The 21727-nt window shown below is 41.3% G+C and overlaps 2 protein-coding genes across 6 annotated transcripts in view; one reads left to right on the forward strand and one right to left on the reverse strand.

The window, feature by feature from the left end:
- Positions 1–231: 231 nt before the first annotated feature.
- Positions 232–11301, reverse strand: TPMT (thiopurine S-methyltransferase). 4 transcript variants are annotated; one of them, XM_074899740.1, is made up of 9 exons: positions 11186–11301; positions 10553–10714; positions 9636–9728; positions 8404–8536; positions 7877–7929; positions 3056–3130; positions 2220–2305; positions 1148–1192; positions 232–377 (listed from the first exon to the last, which is right to left on the reverse strand). In XM_074899740.1, exons 2-9 carry the CDS (start codon positions 10690–10692, stop codon positions 262–264), a joined length of 741 nt encoding a protein of 246 aa, XP_074755841.1. In that variant the 5' UTR covers positions 10693–10714; positions 11186–11301; the 3' UTR covers positions 232–261. The 4 variants fall into 4 exon arrangements, with proteins under 4 accessions (XP_074755841.1, XP_074755842.1, XP_074755843.1 ...); XM_074899741.1 differs by lacking the exon at positions 11186–11301 and adding an exon at positions 10977–11114; XM_074899742.1 differs by lacking the exon at positions 11186–11301 and adding an exon at positions 10831–10967.
- The window catches only part of KDM1B (lysine demethylase 1B), a 29780-nt gene continuing 19299 nt past the window's right edge, over positions 11247–21727 (forward strand). Inside the window, exons 1-7 of one of the 2 annotated variants that reach the window (XM_074899736.1) lie at positions 11247–11342; positions 11528–11594; positions 14149–14251; positions 15063–15187; positions 18844–18955; positions 19688–19804; positions 20788–20826. In XM_074899736.1, coding sequence (XP_074755837.1) covers positions 14162–14251; positions 15063–15187; positions 18844–18955; positions 19688–19804; positions 20788–20826 — 483 coding nt within the window. In that variant the 5' untranslated portion in view covers positions 11247–11342; positions 11528–11594; positions 14149–14161. Of the gene's footprint in view, positions 11343–11509; positions 11595–14148; positions 14252–15062; positions 15188–17997; positions 18088–18843; positions 18956–19687; positions 19805–20787; positions 20827–21727 lie in introns of those variants that run through there. The other variant, XM_074899735.1, reaches the window with a different exon arrangement.

Here is a 21727-nt window from a genome sequence, read left to right on the forward strand (position 1 = left end):
TTTGAATTGATATGGAAGAAAAAAATACACATTTTTAGAATGCGTATTTGTGCATGAAGTTTAAGAAAAGCTATGCACATCTCAAGACAGTGAAGGCAGCTATGTAGGAGAGCTGACTTGATAAGCAAAATGGAGAAAAATGTTCCACAGGCATTTTTCTGTACACTGAAGCCTGCTTTAAGAGTGCACCAAAACATGTCTAATTTTAAAAAGTGAGATAAAAATAAAAAATGGTAAGCAAGTTATTTTAATTAATTTTAATCAAGCTACAAACTTGAGTACATACAGCACCTCCAGAAAATAATCTAGTCCCCACTGTCTGTGTCTGTCTGAGAAGTCATCAACTTTTTGAAGACACTTAATTTCACAGTGGTTGCCTGAAAAGGAGGAAAGAGTAACAAATTACTGAACAATTAGTCACTGAAAAATGCGAACCATCAGGAAAAAAAAATCTTATCCACAGATTTCCTCACAGTCCCTAACACAGTGGTGCAAATACACTGGGGAAAACTTAGGAGTCTTTTGCACTGGGATACAACTGTCCATGACAGTGACTCACTGCACACACTGCAGGGGTCTCAGAAAGTTGTAAATTTAAAAGAAGTGCAATATCAAAGCATATCAGGAGGAACTTTAAAAATAAAATTCCCGCCATAATTCTGTGTTTCATTATTCTGATGGATTTGAGGTGTACGTTTAGCATTTTCTTTGCATGGCAAGTTACTTTTCTTCTTTGGCTACAAAAGTATAGCAGATACTGCAGAATTGGTATGCCTTGTATTAAAACCAGAGTAGCTGGTGATGAGGTGCAAAAACAAAAGGGTCAAATGGGCCTGACAGCAGCTCCGAGATCACTGAGCGCAGTATGAATCCTGGGAGAATGAAAAGATGCCAAGGGGAGGAAAGAGACAGTAGTATCTGCCTCTTGGGTTTTCTACATATCTTTTGAAGAGCTGAGCATTTTCCTTGATAGCAAAATTCCTGTGGCTAAATGGTATTTGTTTTCCCCAGTATTTTTCCATGACTCCACCCCTTGGATAAGAAGCATATGGCTCTCTATCACTTGTCACAGGGCAAGGTAGAAGCATATAAACATGTTTATTTGTTTTGGGAAAAATTCCTAAGGGTTAGATGAAGTATCACTTACCGAACAAGCTTTCAATTTCAGATTCAGGAACATAAAATGGTGGGCCTGAAAGAAAACAGGTGAAGCTAATCAGAGAGAAGACACAGGAAGGAGACAAACATCTACACTGCAGCAGGAGAGCCAGCCCCATCACTCACAGGACCTGACCCATAATCGGGCCCCACTGTGTAGCACCATCTGCAGTTACCAGAAAACACCATGTCCAAGAACTCGTGGCACCTGGGTGGGCCACCAGACAGCTTCAGGTGATGCTGCTGCATCATCTCCAGGCTGCAGTCAGGGTAGCCATGTTGTCAGAAGTCATGAACATGCCATGGACACAACCACTCTCAGTGTGCTGTGTAAATCCGGCCTACAATCTCTATACGACAATGGCATAATTAAAGCTAAAAGCTAAATAATGTGAGAGGGAGAGCAATGAATTAGACTATTGTTGCTTATGATAACAAGACCTATTTTTTCAGGGATAATTATACTGAAGAGCCCAAAAGCAGCAAGAAATCTTTTTTTTTTGAGAGTTAATAATTAAAAAAAAAAAACAACCAAACTTTTAAAATACCTCAGACTTTGGTATGTAATAAAAGTTATAAAAGGAAAAAATATTTTATTATTTTACAGAATTTCACCTCTTCCAAGCATATTCAGACCCTGGCAGTGGCTGGGAAAGAGGCACAGGATTGGCAAAATGCTGGGTTGCAAGTACTTGGTAAACAGAGCGAAGCCAATGTTCTTGGGATTGCTTCAAGCTCCCTAGGCCAGACGGGATGTTACTCTAAGCATCTGCTCTTCCAGCTTCATTATCACAGCCATGTTTCCAGTTTCATTTCATTGTTAATATACCGTGTCTGTCCTCCACTTATCCTTAGCATGTCTGAATGTTAGAGAGAAAGCAAATTTTGTCTCAAGCTTGGTCAACATCTAAAATTTTTAACACACAGTTGTATTGGTGTGATCAGCTGACAAAGCTATGCTGATAAAATACCTGGGGAAGATACTAACATATCTACCACGTCTATATACAATTTGTATTATAGCATGCAAAATCAAAACATGAACAGTGCCAAGTTCTCACCCTTGTGTTTGTTTGGATCATATGAAACCGTAACGAGGAGATAAGAAGAATTTTCCTCCATTAGGGTGATCATCAAACTGACATAGCTAAAAGGAGAAAGTTATACTCTGTTATTTTGGAACTGTACAAACGTTCAAGCATAGCATTCAAAATATTCAACAGAAGAGGTAATGTGTACTTCTGTGCAGACACAACTTGAACTGAACTGCACAGAAAGTAATCAAAGTTCAGTTTTAATTTCATAAGCATGAAAATCATGCTACACATGAAACACCTCAAATCAAGGTTACTGTTTACTGATAAACAAGCATTTATCTTTTTTGCATACTCATCTCAAAACTAACAGACAAGACATAGTATTCATCTGCCACGGTCTAGAATACAGTACACAAAACAGTACTGATCTTTTAAAATTATTGTGAATTCAAGATTATGTATCTAATTAAGAAATCCTGGGGGTAGGGTCAAACTACATTTGGGTTGGCTATAGCAAGAACGAAAAGTTTGAATAAGGGAAGTGAGGGGGAAAAAGAACAAAGAGAGGAGAAGCAGATGGGGTGAAAAGAAAATAATAAAATTCAGATGAGACTTGCAGCTCTGCTTCTGCTGGGCTGGAACAAACCACATTTTTCCCACCAAGTGCCAAGACAGCTTCCTGAAGGAAGCTCAAAAATCTAGAGTACAGCACTCTGTGACTGCAGCTGATGCTTGTGGTAGAGAAGAACTTGTGTAGGTTCATCCTTTAAATGAAAGAGGACTCATCCACAAGTGGCAGGAGAAAAAACGTGTCACTGCATACATTAGAGAAAAGACAATAACAAATCAAATTTACTAACCGTTCTCTGTCGCATGGATTCACAGCTACTAGAGCTCCTCTGTCCCAAACCCCATCAAACTTGCCAACTATTGAGCTATAGGGAGATGAGGAAAAGGCTTAAAAATAGTAAAAAGGCACCTTCATATTCATTCAGATACTTCTGTGAAGTCACAAGGATTCTCCAGCTAGCTGTGCAGATTCCCCACTACCTTTTTGTTACAGTCCAGTGTGATCCAAAACAGTATGATCTGGAATCCATGAAATTACCCTGGTACACAGCCCCTTTGTGATACCAAAGAGGTTCTGGAATTGCTCAGCATCTCCCCATCATTAGAGGGTGCTGAGACAAAGTAGGGAGGAAGGAAAGTACCTTAAACACATTTGGGCTCTAAGTCTTGGGTTTGGCAATCATATCCTGCCATGACCCTTGAGGCAGCACTTAACGTGCATTCAGCACGTCAATAATTCTTGGCCACCTTCAAAAACCCACACATCATTTCAAATGCAGGTTAAGGAAGGTGCCTCATTCCTTTACTGTCATTGAACTCATCACACTCAATCATCTTAAACACCTCAATTTCCAGCTACATGCCCAGGACCATTAGCTTCAGCTTGAAATTTGTTTAATGTTAGAAAAGCTAAGTTACACTACTGCTCGCCCCAGTTTAACATTGCACAGACACAGCTTTTGCTGGCAGATGGCTTCAGAGACCACCCAGAACCTGCAATGGCTAAGACTATTGTGAAGTGCCTTTACTGATGGGTGGTAAGAGCAGTCAGGGTGACACTGGAGATGATATCAAGGCTGAGAGGGCAGGGGGTGGGTGGGAAGGAAGAGCCTTGTTTCTGATATGCAAAGGCCTTGTATTAAAACCAAGACGCCTGGAGATGTGTTGCAAAGAAAGGCAAAATGGTCAAACAGGACTAAGGCTGCAGCTACAAGATCAGGAATTTAAAGAGTAAGGTACTGATAATGTGGATTGCATCACTTTAAAGAAAGTTGGAAGTAAGTTTACTTAGTGAGTATGGAATTGTGCAATACCTTTCTGCCTACTGGGCGGGTGTCAGAGTCCAATTGCATCACCTCTTTCTTCACTTCTGTACTGGTTTTGTCTGGGGTAGTTAATTTTCTTCATAGCAGCTGGTATGGGGCTTTGCTTTGAATTTGTGCTGAAAACAGGGTTGATAATACAGGGATGTTTTTCTTATTGCTGAGCCATATTTTGTTATTGCTGAGCACTGCTTTACACGGAAAATTTTCTGCTCCTCATCCCACTCCACCATCAAGGAGGCTGAGGGTGCACAAGAAGTTGGGAAGGGACACAGCTGGGACAGCTGACCCCAACTGACCAAAGGGATATTCCAGACCATGTGTCTGGGGGGAGGCTGGCAGGGGTGCTGCTTGGGGACTGGCCTGGGTATTGGTCGGTTGGTGGTGGGCAATTGTTTACATTTGCATCATTTGTGTTTCTTGGGTTTTATTTTCCTCTTTTTGACTGCTGTGCCTTTTTTTTTTTTAATTAAACTGTTTTTATCTTAACCCCAAGTTTCTTTCTCATTTTTACCCTTCTGATTGTCCCTGCCATCCCACGGGGTAAGGAGGGGGGAGTGGGCAAGCAGCTGTGTGGTGCTTAGCTGCTATCTGAGGTTAAACCACAACTTCTTCTCCCTCCCTGCTGCTCATTTCACTGCTAAGTATCTGGCATTTAACCTAGAAGCTGATCCTGTACTTCCCACTCTACTGTGATGAGACATGATAACACTTTTAAGACCAGACTTCTTTTAAAGTTTGCCAAGACTAAGCACCTAATTTAAATAACCAGCCTCTTAAATGAAAGGAGATTTTTAAAGAGACATCTTATCATGCAATGGGCATGAAGGGGACAAAGCAAAGTCCAATGGGGCAGGTGACACACTTGATCTTCTGAGGCTTGGAGACTGTTCTCCTCTCTGCATAGCTGAGTCTGCTGCATGACCTTAGGCAAGCCCCTGAAGTGTTTCGTACTTGGTTTTTTCTTCCCAACTTTAATCTGGTCTAACTGGAATGGTGGGGGTGGCTCCATATAGGCATTTCATATATTTTACTCCCCACTGATTTCACCAGAGCCTACAGACCTCACAGGCTTCAGGCAGCCTCATGCTGTGGCCATACTCTAGTCCTGGTCTCCTTGTTGCCCAGATCTCAGGACCTGCTGAGCGTCTGGGTGCTCCCTGCCTGTCTGCACATCCAATTTCCTCCTGAGGAAAACCAAGCCGTGAGGAAAAGGTCAAAAAAGGTATACAGCTGTCTTTCATCCTGATGGGGAGTCAGGATCAAGCCAAGGTGTTAGAGATGCTCCTCTTGGGTGTACCTTTCATTGTATCACTACCCAATCTTTTAGCCCTATATTATCTCCTGCTATGTGTTTATACGGTACATAGTACAAGAGATCACAGTTTAGATACTACTACAGCTAATAAAAATTAACCTGTAAAGCAGAAATTCACATATCTGCAGAAATCCCACTGGATTTAATCAGTAAACTTATGAATTTCTATCTCTGCATATGTTTAATAGTTTCAATTAATGCAATTTAATTTTTTTTTCAAGTCCACAGCCATAATTGTATTAGGAGGTACAATGGTTGTGTAATATAACTTGTTTTACATATGTCCCACAGTTCTCACAAAGAGCAGTAATTCCTGTTACTCTTTAACTAGCAAGAGTCTTTGAAATGTCTCATTCTGACAAAGGTCAGGAGCACATCTGAGTTCTCCTCTAATGACTGCTGGGTTAATGGAGATCAAAGGGATTTGTTAGCAGGCCAGCCTCAGCAAGAGAGAAGTAAGTTTAATTTCCATAATTACTGGGCAATTAATCAAATTGTCTGTACACAGAAACTAGAAGAGTGTGTGCATTTTTCTAGTCACAGATATCTGCTGACTGCTGTAGGGAATGCAGTTCATACTTTCACCATTACTGCACCCAGTACAGAACCATGCATCCAGAACATGCATCTGCAGATTTATTTTGTGGATGACAAACTATGTACTGGAACCAGTAATATGCACTGAAAATGTCATTAATTACCTATCTTTGGTTTATTTCATAGTATTATTCCACCATGTCCTGATGGAAGTTACAGATTTCACCATGTTACTTACTATGAAGTTTAGAACAGAGTTTTTCAAAAATTGCTGACAATAAGATTAAGCAATCTCTCGGCAACTTGTCAACTCACAGCAAGAAGGATTTATAGGGATCTACACAGCAAGCAGCTACACTGCAGGGGCAAGGCAGGGAAAAAATCAGGCAGTATCTATAAAGTCACGTTCATATACAGCCCATCTGTTCCAAGGCACTCACTTTGCAGGACTAGTTATATATACACCACTCTAACCAACTGGAGTCAGCTGCACCAGCAGAAGTCTTAGCGACAGTCTGTTGTCTAAAAGACTTTGGATTCTAGTAATGGATATTCTTTTTTTTTTTTTTTTTTCTAGTTTGTGCAGATTAAAAAAGGATCATACAGTAAACACCATGTTCTGGTGTCCTAAACTACCAGTTATGCCTGTATATGTAGCAGCTCCGAAAAGCCCATCCAAGTAAAGATTAAGACTTGACCTCCTTCTTCTTATTGAACAGCCATGGAACAAATCCTTGTTCTTGACAGTTGTTTGTAAGAAAAGCAGACAAACACACAAACTTCACCAAAACCTTATAATCTAGGTAAAATCATGTCTGAGTAAGAACTGCAAGAACTGCACTGTAGTGCAGGTCTGTGGGCACCTTCAGCTTCCTACAAGATACATTACAAACCCAGAAACAACACAGCTTTCTTGCATGCTCTCCAATCTCCAGCTACCCTAGGACCAGCCTAGGTCTGAGGTCATTTTAGGACAGATTTAAACATGCCTGCTCCCAACACCACTAGGAAGCTTCTGAGGACAAATAAATATGCCAGATGCCTTACTGCCAAGGCAGAGTCTTCTATGCTAGAGGCAGGAGAGAGTCCAAAGTCCTCCTGTAGTATCTGAGCAACTGGGTAATATTCAAAATTCCTCCACCAGCTGACACTTCAGCAGAAGGTCAGGTGCAAAGCCACCACAAAATCTGGGAAGTGACACTTGAGGCCACAAAGCACAATGGGTTGAAATATTTTTCAGGGCACAGTAGTGCAGACAGTATTGAAGTATTTTGCATTTTCTGTTGTGCCTTTTAACTAAGGCCACTTTAGCACTAAAAATCCCTAAGAAGATATTAGCAAGTCAAGCCATGTTTGTCAAGACACCTGCAGAGTTAGTGTTTGACAATATATTATGTAGTCACATACACTGCAGTGATGTAGCGTACTTCAAGTCTGTTGAGAAAAGCACATTAAGTAAAGCATGGGACACATATAATCAATGTGTACAGCTTACCTATGCATAAGTTAATCAATAGTTCAGAGAAAAAATAGATACAGTACTTACAGGAAAAGCTAAGACGACACCTCTAGGTATATTCTCTTCACTTTTACTAAGCTACTCTGAGTAAGGGATTGTGCTAGGGTTTTGCTTCACAGAAACCATCAATAATGTCAAAGATAATTTGGTTTTACTGTAAAAGCAAACATGTTTTTCTATAACTTTCACAGGATGGCTTGGAACAAGAAGCCCATTTAAAGATACTTAGCTGGCATCTTTATCTAACAACAGAGTGAGTTTTTGTTGGGAGACTGGCTATTCACATTTCTCATACAAGTTAGTGCTTTCTTGCGAGGACCTGTTCCAAATCTTTATGGCTGATTCAAATAAAATAACATGACAGTATTAACACATTTGATAACAGAGAATTGAACAACATACTGTGTATTCCTACCTGGACAAATCATAAATACTGCAGCAGTACAGAGAAATGTTCCCAGAGGTACTCTACAATACAAAGCAAACAAAACTATACATATCAGCAAACTATCCTTTGATATGCATTTACAAGTGTATACTTATACTTTATCCCTTAAAATAGATACATATTATTTTAAAATATACACTTAGGTGCAATAGGGAAAAACTGTGAGAAACATTTTCAGATTTCATTTACTGAGGTATCTCTCCTCATCCTCTTTGGAGAGGTTCTGATCTATCAAGGCACATATCTGTCCAGTTCTAAAATACATTTACATCCAGGTGCTTCAATGTCATATGAAAGAAGGCAAAATTAATAAGCTCAAAAGAAGAACTACACAGTCCAAAATTACAACTCAGATCTTCCTTTCAGACCTCTTCAGGAGAGGTGAATGATTACCAGCAAGACAGAGGCATAAAAGCAGAATGACTTGTTTGCTCAGTTCTGTCTGCATTGCATGATTAACTACACCAGATTATTCAACAACACAGGAAACATACCTGCAACTTTTTTGCTCCTGAAATCTCTGGGACTGGTTCCTCGTGGTAAGGCAGATTGTGTTCCGCAAAAAACTCCTTCAGTGCTTGCTCGCTGACTTCCACACCAACGACGCTATGTCCCATGTCCACCAGCCTGCACACAGCAGAGGGAGGTCCCAAGTTTATGGGAGGCTCATGGCTTGGGCCACTACCAAATGAGTAGCTCTCATGTACCATTTATTCAGTAGGGAAAGTCTGGTTTTAGGATGCACTGGTATGTCTAATCCTGACTTTCTGGAGCGTTCATGTTTTATTGAACACCTTGCTTTCATGATCCGAGTTTAAATTAGCACCACTCAGCATAGAGTTGACAAGGATTTAACGGGCTTTATTTAGATTGAATGGATTATACATTTATTTCTATGAACTCGATGAGAACAAAGGTGACTGTTACACAGAGGAACTGCCCATTTCAGTTTACCGAAATCCGTTCTGCTCGGAACTGCAGCAGCTGAGGCACACCGTCCACCCAGCTGCCTCTGCGGCTTGGCAGGAGCCGGCAGCAGGGTGCGGTAACTGCTTCACTGCTGTGGCTCAGCGCAACAGCAACGTGCGTCAGAGCCCGCAGCCAGCCTAGGAAGTAGCTACCATGATAAAACCTGGTAACTGGGACTAACTTGACTCCTTGAGGATGCCGTTCAGTGAGGGCTTTTTGGCTTGTGTTCCTTCCCTCCAAGAAAAAACACTGGTGTATACAGCCCCTAATTATAAATACAACCCACATTTTAAAAGTAAAAAGTAAAATAGTAAATGTAAAAAAGAGGAAGTTATCTTTAGCCCAAATCACTGAAGTTCCCAGTGTCACATGCTACATGGTCCCTTAAAAATGGGCTCTGGCACAACTGGCCTCATCACAGGCAATTTAAGCACTGGCACCAAAAGCAGCAGTGGTAAGGGCGCAGCTTCAGTCACTCTGTCCATCACAAAGTCATCATTCCCCAAACTGACCTCAGGACAATCAGGAGGACTTTCAGGTTAGTCCTTATCCATCCCATTTATGCTACTATACAAAATGGCAGCAAATGAACCCAAATTTCCTCCTCCCTTCAGCCTCCAGTGAGGCTGTTTTCCTACGAGCAGAGTTGCAGCACATCTGCACTGGCTGATAGAAGGTTGGGAATTCCCCCTCTCCCTCTCCCTCCCTCCACTCCCCACATCACATAAGATTTTTGCTCTTACAATTTGTGCTTTACCATTTCATCTCTACCGCTTTACCACAAAGTGGGAAAAATATCCTCAGTCCACTCCTGCCATTTAAAAGAACATTCAGATACTTCTGGAGGAGCCTGCAGAGAACAGATATTTTTTACTTAATGCTGCAAGTATTTGTGCTGGCACATTAAAAGCCAAACGCTACGCACTATGCCAGGTAGCACACAAACGCCATGATGGAACATAGGTTCTAAGTTCAACCTGCTTCACACTGTAATAAAATGTATGTATACATTTTACATACAATAAATGTATGTAAAATGTATAAATAATATGTAATAAAACCATAAAAACATTCCCCTTCCATTTACTTAGAAATAAATTTATTTTCTATTAGAAACACATTTCTTTTTGTTCTGTCTTTTCAAGTAAACAAACCAACCAACCTACCTCTTAAGAGGGCCACAACAGACAGCTTAAACACTATTATTATTAAACATTCGTATCAAAACACTTCTACAGGTCTCAAATATAAGTTTCATTGGTTGAAAGACTATATAATCAGGTTTGCTCTTTGAGGTCCCTGCCTTCCAGAACACAGTAATTGCTTCAAAACCCTCTGCATATTGTTTTAGGCCCTAGTTTCATGACATATGAACAGCAGTGCAGAGCTTGCGCATCAAAAAATGTAAGATATTTTAGCCAAGCTATCCAAGCTTTACAGTTTAAAACCTAATTCAGAAGTTCTAAATTCATTTCAATCCTTTCTTTTCCCTGACCTTTTTCGACAAATGTAGGTCACAGAAGTATGTATATTTTTGTGGCAAGCTCTGCCTGTGCAAAATCATTTTCTTTTTGTAAATGGTCTATTTTCTATTAAGAGTTTTTTGATTAAGTCAAGTCATTAATCTCACTGCAATTATTTAAACAGCTGAGGTAGAAGTGCGAAGTCACGTACGGATGCCCTTGCTCCTTGTGAAACGCAATGTTACCCATTTCCCATTTTTGCAGCCATTCCTCCTCAGTCACCACTCTGTCTTTCTGTGACCCGATGTCTGAGCCTTCCAGGGCGCCGGGGGCGGCTGCTGAGCCGTCCATCGTCCCCAGGGAGCGCTGGTAGCTGTGAAAAAAAGAGGAAAACTGAAAAATTACCCCCACGCAACGAACAGTTCGGAGCAGGCTCTTACTTCCTCGAATCAAATACAGATTTAGAACAGCTCAAGAAATGATTATGACTTGGCGACTCTTTAAACGTCTGGAACGCGGCCGAGCACACTCTTGCTCCCGGTGGCTTCGGCTACGCTTTTTTTCCCGGAGCGAAGCTGCTCAGACGCGGCCCGTGAAGCATTACGGCAGGGCCGCCGACCTCCCGTTCCGCGCACCCGTGGAAGCCACCCAGGGGCTGCCGGGCGCCGCCTCCCGGGGGGCCCGGGGGGTACCCGCGGGCCGGTAAGTAGGTCGATGCCGACACTTCCCCTTCTCACGCGAAACCCGTGGGCAGACCACGGGGGCGAGAGGCGGCTCGGGGCGCCCGGGAAGACACAACAACACCCCCCGGCCGCCCCCCCCCCGGGCGGCTGGCGGCAGGTACCTGCGCGGCGCGTCCCGCGGGGGCTGCAGGCACGGGGCGGCGCCTCCCCGCCCTCCCCCTCGCTACGCACCGCGGAGAGCGGAAGCGGCGGCAGGAGGAGGCGGGCTGAGGGTGCTCGGCACCGGGGAGGAGGATGGCGGTGCGGATGGCGGCGGCGGTGAGTGACCCCCTTCCTTCCCGCGGCTGCTGCGCCCGCCGGGGGGCCGCCTGCCCCCCTCCGTCCCCGGGCGGCGGGGCAGGTGCGAGCGTTGCCCCCCTGCTCACCTCCCCGCTTCTCCCTGCCTTCTCCTCCTTCCTCCTCCTCCCTCCCTTCCTTCTCCTCCCTTTTCTCCCCTGCTGCAGCTCTAGCAGGAGGCGGCGCGGACACGCGTGAATGTGGTCTCCGGCACCCGAGCGACCCGGCCCCGAGGTGAGTCCCAGGCGTCTCCGCCGCGCCTCCCTCCGGGGCTCCCCCGGGGTGACAGCCCCTCTGGGGACGCCCCTGCCCCGGGAGCCCCCCGGGGACCCCGCTGCCGGTGCCGCCGGCTGTCAGCGCCCGGGCAGGTGGGGGCGGCCGCCGGCCATGGGCTCGGCGTCTGTTTTAAAGGGGAGCGCACTGCCTGGCTCCCGCCGCCCCTTGTTTGTCGGGCTCTTTCCTCTCTCTCTCTCTCTGGTGTGTGTGGTTTCTCCCCCTTCCGTGTCGTCATGTCGTCCCGTGTCCCGTCCGGTCCCCTCGTCGTCCCGTCCCGTCCCCCGTGTGTTCCCCCCCCCCCGCCAAACTTGCTGTCAACGGTGCAGGTAAAACCCTGGTGCAGGCCGCGCATTACAGACGGATGAAGTGTTATAGAATGTGACAGCGTATTACGTATCTCCCCTTTTAAAGGGCTTATTTTCTCAGCCAGTAAGATAACGCTTATAGGATGCAGAGTCATGTAAAGCTTAGTAAAGTAAGTGCTGGTTTTTTGTTCTTTAAAAATCCTGGGGGGGGTGGTGTGTGTTTTGGGAAGAGAAGTAGGGACAAAGTGGCCTACACCTGGAAGCAGTGGCGTTGCTTACAGTTACGTGTATGAGCTGATCTCTTTTTCTCTTTCTCCCCACCTCCCTCTTCCCCTTCCCGTAGTGCTTACAGCAAAAATATGTTTGTGATTCTGTATGACTGGCCTTTGCCTTTCAAAATGGGAGGCCTCTCTGAACCTTAAATATTTTTACTAACTGTCTTCTTAATGATAACCGCCACCTTTTCTTTTTCTAACCCCTTATACACAGTGAAACAGCTGCATGTGCTTTTAACTTTTTGGATAAAGGGCCTCACAGCAGCAGTAGACTGTCAGCACCTGGTAGTCGCCAAAATGAGTCGCCTGGTGCCTTGCTCACTGCTAATGTAGTTCATCGCATCTGACTGTAAAAGCAACAGCACGCAGGAATTATTGTCTAGCATCAGAAGCTAACGTGATGCAGAGAGATACTTTTGTGCTGCTGATCTAGAAGGAAAGCACCTGCAGAAGAATGCCACCATTTCCTGGGGTGTTGCGAAGTAGTTTAGGGAAATCTCATGTAAATGAAGCTGGTTGGTTTTTCTTTCTCTACTCTGCAACCTCATCCACTCCCATACAGTGTGTCCTGGTTTCGGTGGTAAATTATGGCGGAGTCATGCTTTTTTTTTTTTTTGTAATAAACATTGGCTTAATTCTTTTTTTCCTCCCTCTAAGTAGTTATAATGGGGGGGTTGCAAGAAAATTATTTTTTGTATTCAGTTGTCTGAACTAATTTTTCACTTATGTGGATATCAACGTGATTTCCCTTCCCAAATCAATTTCTCCTATCTTCAGAGGAGAGTAAACCACCAGTTTACTTGATTTACATCAGGTTCATTTGGAACTGTGTAAAAATGCCCATTTTCTTCTCCTGTTACCTTTACTTTTAGCAGAGTTCCTGAATGTAGCTACTGCTACCATGCCCATCGCTGTCAGCTTGAACAAGATGCAGCCTGAAACGGAGAGAATTGAGAAGTCTCAAATATATTTAAAAAAAAAAAAATACAATTACAAACTGGTTCCTATTAGAACAAGATAACATTCACGATACAGTGCTGTAGTATAAGGGTTTTATTTCTACTTTCTTTCTGTATGTGGTGGAGCACAATTAGATATAATTCTTCTTCTAGACTCTCTTTAGTTGTGTTTTACTCCCTATGAGAAGAATGCCTTTAATAATATTTTAAATATGCTTTCATATTTCTGTTTCATACTTTCTCACGCTCCATGCTTTCCAGCTTACATGATAAACTGGTCTTTTCTGTGTTCCCACTAATGTAGTCAGCTATAGAGCTCTCTTGTGGCATAAACCTTTTATTTTCTCCTACAGTATGCTTAACAACAAAGTTTGTAATATTCCTGTCACCTATAACTGCCATGAAACTGCAGTTTAGACTTTAAATTCTGATGTACTTTCATAGGAGGGTTTTTAAGTCTTGGAACTGGTTGTTCACCTGGTATTAAACATCTCTTTAGTACACTATTTGGAAAAGTGTTTTACAGTGCAAATCTCTTGCTACCAATAAATCAGTAGTTAGCAGGACAAGCGTTACTCAGAGTGGTATTTCAGTGCTTGCATTATGAGCTGATGTCTATTCACTTTGCCAACCTAAATTCCAGTCCAGGACTTCACATAATGCAAATCGGATTATTGAAATCCAGGGTATGCTGATCTGGAACAGCCTGTCATGATGTACTCAAGGATCTAATCTTAACTCCGAATTTAGTTTAAAATAGTAGTAGTGTTCTTTTCCTGTAATGTCTCCTTCTCATTTTCCTTCAGAATTAGTAGTCAAGCTGAACAGACTCTTACCTAGGTAACTCTGACAGAAGTACTGTTATGAGTAGCTGTACTGCCCAGGTGATTAGACAGCTCTGTAAAGTCAAGCAGTTAACCCTTTGTTGTGTTTGGGGTTTTTTTTATAACTACTGCTGATCGTTTTTTTGCAGATCTAATAATACAATGTCAACTGGAAGGGTACGAACGAAAAAAAAGGCATGTTCTTCTGACCAGTCTCCAGACAACCTTCCTCTGAGGAGTTCTGGAAGACAGGTATTTATAATAATTTAAAAACACATGGGTTTGTACTCTGGTATTTTTAATTTTCTGTTATTTATGAGCAAGCAGCCTTTACTGTGGATAAGTTAAGACTTAGAGTACTTACCTGGAGAGAAGGAGAACTAATAAGCAAAGTGACTCATTTGTGAACAATATTCAGAAAAGATAAATGCTCAATATAACCTCTAAAAACTTGATGTGTTAAAAATACAATCACAGATTTCTGTACAGCCAGCCAAAGCTGTCTGCCCATCCAGACGGAGGCTTAGAACAACACAATACATGATACCTTTGAGGCCCGAAAGAGACATTTGGTATACAGCTTTGTATCTGGAGTCCAAAGAAGCCTCAAGCCTACCCTAATATTTTATTTGAGGGGCAGATAAGATTGCTACTGATTAATAAGTTTGTGAAGAAGAGATTTTCTGAAGGAGAAACAGAATGAACTCATGAGGCTTGACTCATTAGCATGTGATGGAGCTTAAAATATGATTTAAACTGAAAGGTTTGCTTATAATTCCTTCAATGGCATCAGTTAGACTAAAGCAAGACATTTTTAGCTTTAAATGATATTTCCAGCCTTACTGGCTTATGTTTGGGTTTTTTGTTTTTTTTTTTTTAGAAAAAAATGACCTACTTTGACAGCTGTTTCATGCTGCAGCTCTTTCACAATGGATACAAAAATTTTCATTAGTACCATTTTAACCATTTGTTGCTACCCACAAGCTGCAAAACTGCCTGAATGCCATTTTATAGAAGATGCATTTGTGTAATTTCTGGTCAGATTTCAGCTCTTCTTTATTAGGTGAAGAAGAAAGCGGCTGAAGCAGCAGATGATGATGATGAAGCGTCGGAGAAGAAATATAGAAAGTGTGAAAAGGCTGGATGCACTGCAACATGTCCTGTTTGCTTTGCTAGTGCAGCTGAAAGGTTTGTTTCTTTTTATTTGCATTTTTCACAGACTTTTCTAAACTTGCAGCTGAAGTTTAGGCTCCTAACTATGTTCTGAAAAATCTCTGTGTTTCTAAATATAGAGGGAGAATTCAAAGGTACTAACATGAATCTTAAGATGCCAGAAAAGTCACAGATTATTCCTACTGTGGTTAACGTTCAACTGTACAAGTTGCTAATTCAGATATAGAATATCTTTAGATGTGCTTATTTATGTTATTAATGGTGTCTTCTGGAACATATCTTGCTTCTGTGAAACTGAGAGCATATTAGTGTAATCTGAGGAAGCTAAATTTGCTTTCAAGGTGGAAACTTAAACCATTGTTTACTGCAGAAATTCTTTATCGCTTTTTCATTGGCATGTTTTGCAGTCTGAGATGAAATTCTGACTCTGAAATTTTAGGCACTGGGAGATGGTCTTATCTGAACTCTTTGTGCCTGAGTTAATGGCTTTCTGTGTACTTGCAGAAGTCCTTCTGCATGCTGACCCTGGGGGTACTGAATGCATGATACTGACAAGGTGTATCTATAATAAGTGACATGTTAGACCTCATTATACAGTAGGCAGACTTTAATTATACAGCATTCCACCCTTGCTGGTTAATAGAGGCAAACTTTCCTTGTTTTATTTATTTTTCAGTGATCTAAAATAATTCAGTGCTTCATTTAGTTATCTATGTAGATTGTTCTTTGGTGGCAGGAGGTCAGTGTATTCTGGATGTTGTCTTAGTGTTGTGTTTAGGGTAAGAGATAAATTTGGTAAGAGATAAATCCCCTTGCGTTCTAGCCAATCCTCAGAGATCAGAGGGGCTAGGGGCAGCTGGACTTATCCTTTAATAGGTATGCCAGTTGAGACCATGACTATAAGTCTGACCCAGCCCAAGCAGGCACTCAGGAGAAACAGTCAGATTCACAAATAGTGCAGTTTATTTTCTTGCAACATTTACAGATTCTTTAAGATTGCCTACGATAAATGCACAAACTGCAGGTTGGCCCTATAGCACTACACAAGAAAAAAAAAAACCACAAAGTAAACCCTATTGTAATCACACTCACTAAATTCTTGGGTATGCACTCGGCGTAGCTGAGGAAATCTTACCAAAAGGTGTCCCTTCTAGGGGGGAGGGGGGCGGCGAGAACACAAACCCATCGATCTGTCCCTCTGGTTTGGTGTTGGATTATCGTCCCTCCAAATTAGGTACAAACTTGGGGTACTGTTTATCGTAGTAGGTATGGTGAGTGGGTGGGACTGTAGTCAAATCATTATTCTATCATTAATACATAATTAATTTCATGGTGCCAAGCAGTACAGCTGGTTTTTGTGGGAAAAAGAGGGAGGATGGGAAGCAAGGTCAGCTTGGCACACTGGGTGCAGCTGGATTGTGGAGGAGAGAAGGGAGGATGAGGCACGGAGTTGGCAGGTTGCTACAGAAAATCGTATTTCAAGGGAACCAAGCAGAATAGGAGATAAATCTGTCCTTGGAGTGAAAGAATGGGACCGTGCGGCCTGCACCCTGCTTCGCATTCTTCCTTGGCACCACATCAGACACAAATCACTGGACCTCCGTCCGGTCCTGTGTTTATTCTGGGCACTCTGTGTCAAGGAAAACGTATGCTTTGCAAGTTTCTCATTGTTTTGCTCTTTTGCCTTCCTCATGCTTCTGACACCCAATTTTCCAATACCTAATTTCCAGTACCTAACACTTAGGAAATTCAAGTGTTTTGGCAGTTGCGTAAGAGACTTGTGAGGGGAAATGAGCATCTGAGACATCATCATTGGTGACACTGTTTTTTATTTAGGAAACAATAGATACTGCTTAGTCATCTTTTTGAATTCTGATTTTAATATTTTGATTACACACACACACGCTCTCCCCAGTACATACTTTTACAACATTATTTATTTCAGATGAGATCATTTCATGGCTAGCTATTTCACTTAGTAGCTTAGGTCACTGCTTTTTACCTCGTGCTTTTTACCGTGTGCATTTATCTTGAACCATTTCATTGAGTATAGTGAGAGTTTTCTAGTTGAAGAGTGATTGCTTTGTCTGATTGATATAATCTTTGCTAATGGATATTTCTTCCTGAAAGTAATAAAGAATAAATGCCCAGAATGTGTAAGTGCTTCCTCAGCGAATCGCAGCCAACTTGGTCACGTGAAAAAATAGGTAACATCTGTTTTGTGTTCATATTTGCCTTTATAGTTTTGTCAGTTGTTCTGGGGATGGGATGTTATAATGATTTATGAATCATTTGATCACACCTACAAGAAAAATACTAATTTAAATGATCCCTCCAACCGCTGCACTAATGTCAGAAAAAAATGGAACAAAGTAAGGGAACTGTAAGCTCCCGTGGAGAGGGACTTTGTCTTCTTACACATTTGCAAAACACTTAGTGTGTCACAGCGCATATTGTAAGAACAAATTTATTTCATGTTCAGGAAACGTCTGCTTAAGGGGTACTAAAGAGAGACTCAGTTGACCATTGTTAGCAGGCGGTTGCTGGAAGCCAGACCAACTATAAAACAGCACATTGTGTATGTTTTGCCTCCTTCGCATCTGGTGTTGCTTAGTTTGGAAACTGGAAGTGTTTGAGACAATTGAAATGATCTTATTGTTATTTGTATGACTGTAGTGCCTTGTGCAAGTCAGCCTTCGTGAATGTAACTGAAAACCCTGGCTTGTCCTGAATGTTTTGTTCACGTTCTAGAATGTGCTATTGTCAATAGAAAGATTTTTTTCTGAATGTATTGTAAACCCATTTCTATGTCTCCTGCATTACAGATGTGCTAAAAATGGGTATACGTCTAGATGGTATCATCTTTCCTGTGGGGAGCACTTCTGCAATGAATGTTTTGACCACTATTACCGAAGGTAGATTTGCTTATTGAAATTTGGCAGATGTTGTAACTGTTGAAACATCATATACGTAAACATAATACAAAGACTCGTCCCCTGTACTTGCTTAGTTGAAAGTGAGGCTTAGATATTGGTGCTAAAACTGCAGGTGCTGTATGGACTAATTAACAACTTAAACATAGCAGCATGAACGAAACTGGTTACTTTAGGCAGGCTGGTTTGTGTATACAGCTATTCTGAAGCTTTTGTCTTTTTTAAAACATCAGAGAATTTTAAATGATGAGAACAGCTTTGAATAAATCTATTTTCCTTTATAAAGCAAATTCACTTTACAATGTGAGTTCTGGAGACCTTGCCTCTCTAACATCAAATCAGTGAGCAGATTTAACTCTTGCAGTTCAGTAACCTTGAAGACTCTGGTCAGGCTCACAGAGTGCTTTCAGCTCCAAGCTCCTTCCCATGTGAGTGGGAATTGAGTCCAGCTTTACTTGGGTGCTTATGTGCTCAGCAGTACCTGTGACTCAGTCCAGGCTTTAGATACCAGGAAGTGTGCTCATGATCAAGAGGACATAGTGGTCAAGATGCAATTTATTGCTATTGTAAGAATCCTGACTTTCTCCTTTTTTACTAGGAAAAATATAGGACTCTCTACAGCCTTATTTCTCTGTTCTTATATAAAATGTTTAATTTTAGAATAACTGCTGTTGCTAGAAATGAACTAGATACTCAATTTTCTGAGTGCTAGCTGTTTTCTTTCCTCTTTCTTCTTAGCCATAAAGATGGTTATGAGAAATACACTGCCTGGAAAAGGATTTGGACAAGTAATGGTAAAAGTGAGCCCAGTCCAAAAGCCTTCATGGCTGATCAACAGCTTCCTTACTGGGTAAGATGGAGGGCGATTGATTTATTTAATAGGGTGTATTTCAATGTGGTATTCTGATGTGAGTTTCCAGTATTGTATGTTCGAGCAGCAGGTCAGCTGAGTTTTTGTGGGGGTTTTCTTGTATTGGAGGGGTGTAGAAAAGAGGAAGATAATAATTCTGATCAGCTCCTCCGTTGTTGGAAACCTTCTCCACACCCCACAAAGAACAACCTTCTGTGGCTTTTCAGTGAAGTATCAGCTAAGATGTGTGACGTTCAGGTAGAATAAGATTTGGTGGGGAAAAGAGAGCATGCCAGCTATAGGAAAGTATGAATGTGAAACACTTCCAAAACAGATTTTGTATTTCTCTGCTAAATAGAGCAGAAGAATTGAGGCTGGAATGGAAGGAAATTTGTTGTTAGTGGTGGATTTTCTTGTTGTTGTTTTTGAACTGGAGAACAATGTGTTTTTGCAGTAATGCTTGCAAAACCCACTTAAGACCATAGTAACTGAGCGTTGAATTAATTTTGAAGTTAGGTTCTGTGGGGAGATTCAGTCTTAAAGGAGATGGGCACAAGGTGTCTGTGTGCCGGATGTCTTTCTTATGATCCGAGGATTACATAATGAATGTAAAAATTATATTTGACAACTTCCTCACATCTCCCTGCTTTCTAATTGGTTAGTTACGCTTCATTAATCTTATCTGTAATCAGACAGCAACAAGTAAAAACATGTTTGTTTTTTGACTTGTAGGTGCAGTGCACAAAGCCAGACTGTGGTAAATGGCGTCAGCTGACAAAGGAAATCCAGCTGACACCACAAATAGCAAAAACCTACAGATGTGGTATGAAGCTGAACAATTCCACCAAGGTAATGCAGAAGAGTTTTGCTCATATTGAAACTAACAACAAGTTGATATTTCTTGTCTGCAGACATTAAATTCTTCTTGTTTGCTGCTTAATGTGTGTAAAGTCCAAATGATTGTCTGATGGGCTGGAGAGCTGCATGGTGACAGGCTTACATGCTCTTTGAACTTTCTGTTTCCCGAGTGGAAATATTAAGAAAGAAGTACCAGGAATATCTTTGTCTTCACAGTCAATTATGAAATACTTCACTCTGAAACTATGGGATCATAGCATGTAGAAAATGGACACACACCAAAATGTTTATTTTGGTTTTGTTTGGCCATACTTTGTTATTGATGGAAGCATCTGAAAAGCTCAATGACCTTTTATTAATTTCTAGCAAGTTCGTCATGGGGCTTTACATGAAAACTTTCAGCTTTGACATGAAGATAACTCCTGAAATCTGAAAGAGTCCTCATAGTGCCATACATCTATATAGTTAAAAACATAACATGGAAATACTGACCATATGAAAATCAGAAGGGTCAGCATTAATCTTGAAACTTTGTGATAAAGATACTCTTAAAATAAATGAGAAACTTTTTTTGTAGTCTAGACTGGAAGATCTTTCTGAAAAATAGGGGATATTTCCAGAACTTTTCTATAAAATTCTGTTGGTTTTTTTTTTCCATGTGTTTGTTTCGGTGTTCCACTCCATTTTATGGAATACAATGTATATTTTAATGTCTTACCGGTATAAACTAACTTAAATGAGAAACATTTTCTGGGGTGTTTTTGCTTCATGGTGTGTTGTGTTTTGTAACTGCATTTCTCTACTATTTATTTTTACTAACATAATCATCTCTGCTACAGAAGGCTAATGCTAACACAATTTTGGTTTGTTTTTTAAGTTTAAAGTACTATGCCATAGACAAATTACTTTGTTTTCTATTTGATTTTTGTTGTACAGCTTAAGAATAGCTCTGATACTGTTCACTTTTCTTTCAGACTGAGGGCTCAGACCAGTGTTCCATGCCTGAGGACTTGGTGAGTAGCGGCTGTTCGTCCACATTTGTCCTAGAATATAAAAGCAATCTTAAAGCACGGTATATTTCTTTCCTTTTCTTGGTCCTTTGGCCAGTTATGGTGGTATTTATGCATTTTGCTCAGGAAACTGTCAGACACTATTTGCAACAGAGCCTAGGACCTTCTACTTTCTCATCTTTTTCCTCTTCTCCCTTACTGTACCAATTAACTTTAATGTGGTTTGTGGTGTCTTTGAGTTGTGGCCTGTGATTCAAGGTTTACTCCTAATTCTCATTTTTGATTAGGCAAAACAGTATTCAGTTGCCAGTTTTCAAATTAAATTCCCCATCCTAAAATTTCCCTGTCTTTCAGGCGGTTTCTGTCTTTAGTCAAGCTAGTCACCTCTTTTTGAAGACTGTGAGGGAACATCAAAACATGTTTTCTCTCTCCTTCATAATACAAAACTAGACTTGATGTATGTTGGTGTTTCAATGGGTTGATGATCAAGTAACCCTACATTTTAGATTTAGTACGATCTGATGTTCAATAAGCCAGCGTTGACAAGTGTACCTGAGGTACTTCTATCCCAGGAAATACATTCAAGCTTACTGTTGACTCTTGTAGAAGCTTTGTGGTTTTGTTTCCTTAATGCATGTTTGATTTGTAAATTAAGGCTGAATCATAAGTGTTTGTTAGGGTTTTAGAAGGTCTTTGATGGGGATAGCAGAATCTAAATTAAATTCACCAGTTAGTATAGACTTTTCTAAGTCCAGATTTCTGGATGCATAAATGACTGTAAATGTTTTATAAAGGGCCTGGTAAGGCATAGATGTGTTGTCATGGCATGTCTCATCTGTTTGCTTTCCACGTGGGTGTGGAGTTTGTGAAGTTTCAGTCCTATTTTTGAAGAAGAGATTAATGC

This window comes from Athene noctua, chromosome 2 (genome assembly GCF_965140245.1).
Source record: "Athene noctua chromosome 2, bAthNoc1.hap1.1, whole genome shotgun sequence".
NCBI lineage: Eukaryota > Metazoa > Chordata > Aves > Strigiformes > Strigidae > Athene > Athene noctua.

Excerpts from the sequence above, each read along its gene's own strand:
- TPMT (XM_074899740.1), bottom strand. The coding sequence starts at position 10,692 with ATGGACGGCTCAGCAGCCGCCCCCGGCGCCCTGGAAGGCTCAGACATC. Across the intron at positions 9,729-10,552 it reads CACAAGGAGCAAGGGCATCC|GCTCCTCCAGAAGTATCTGA; the intron begins GTACGTGACTTC and ends TGTTCTCTGCAG. Across the intron at positions 3,131-7,876 it reads AGTATTTATGATTTGTCCAG|CTCAATAGTTGGCAAGTTTG; the intron begins GTAGGAATACAC and ends ATCTCCCTATAG.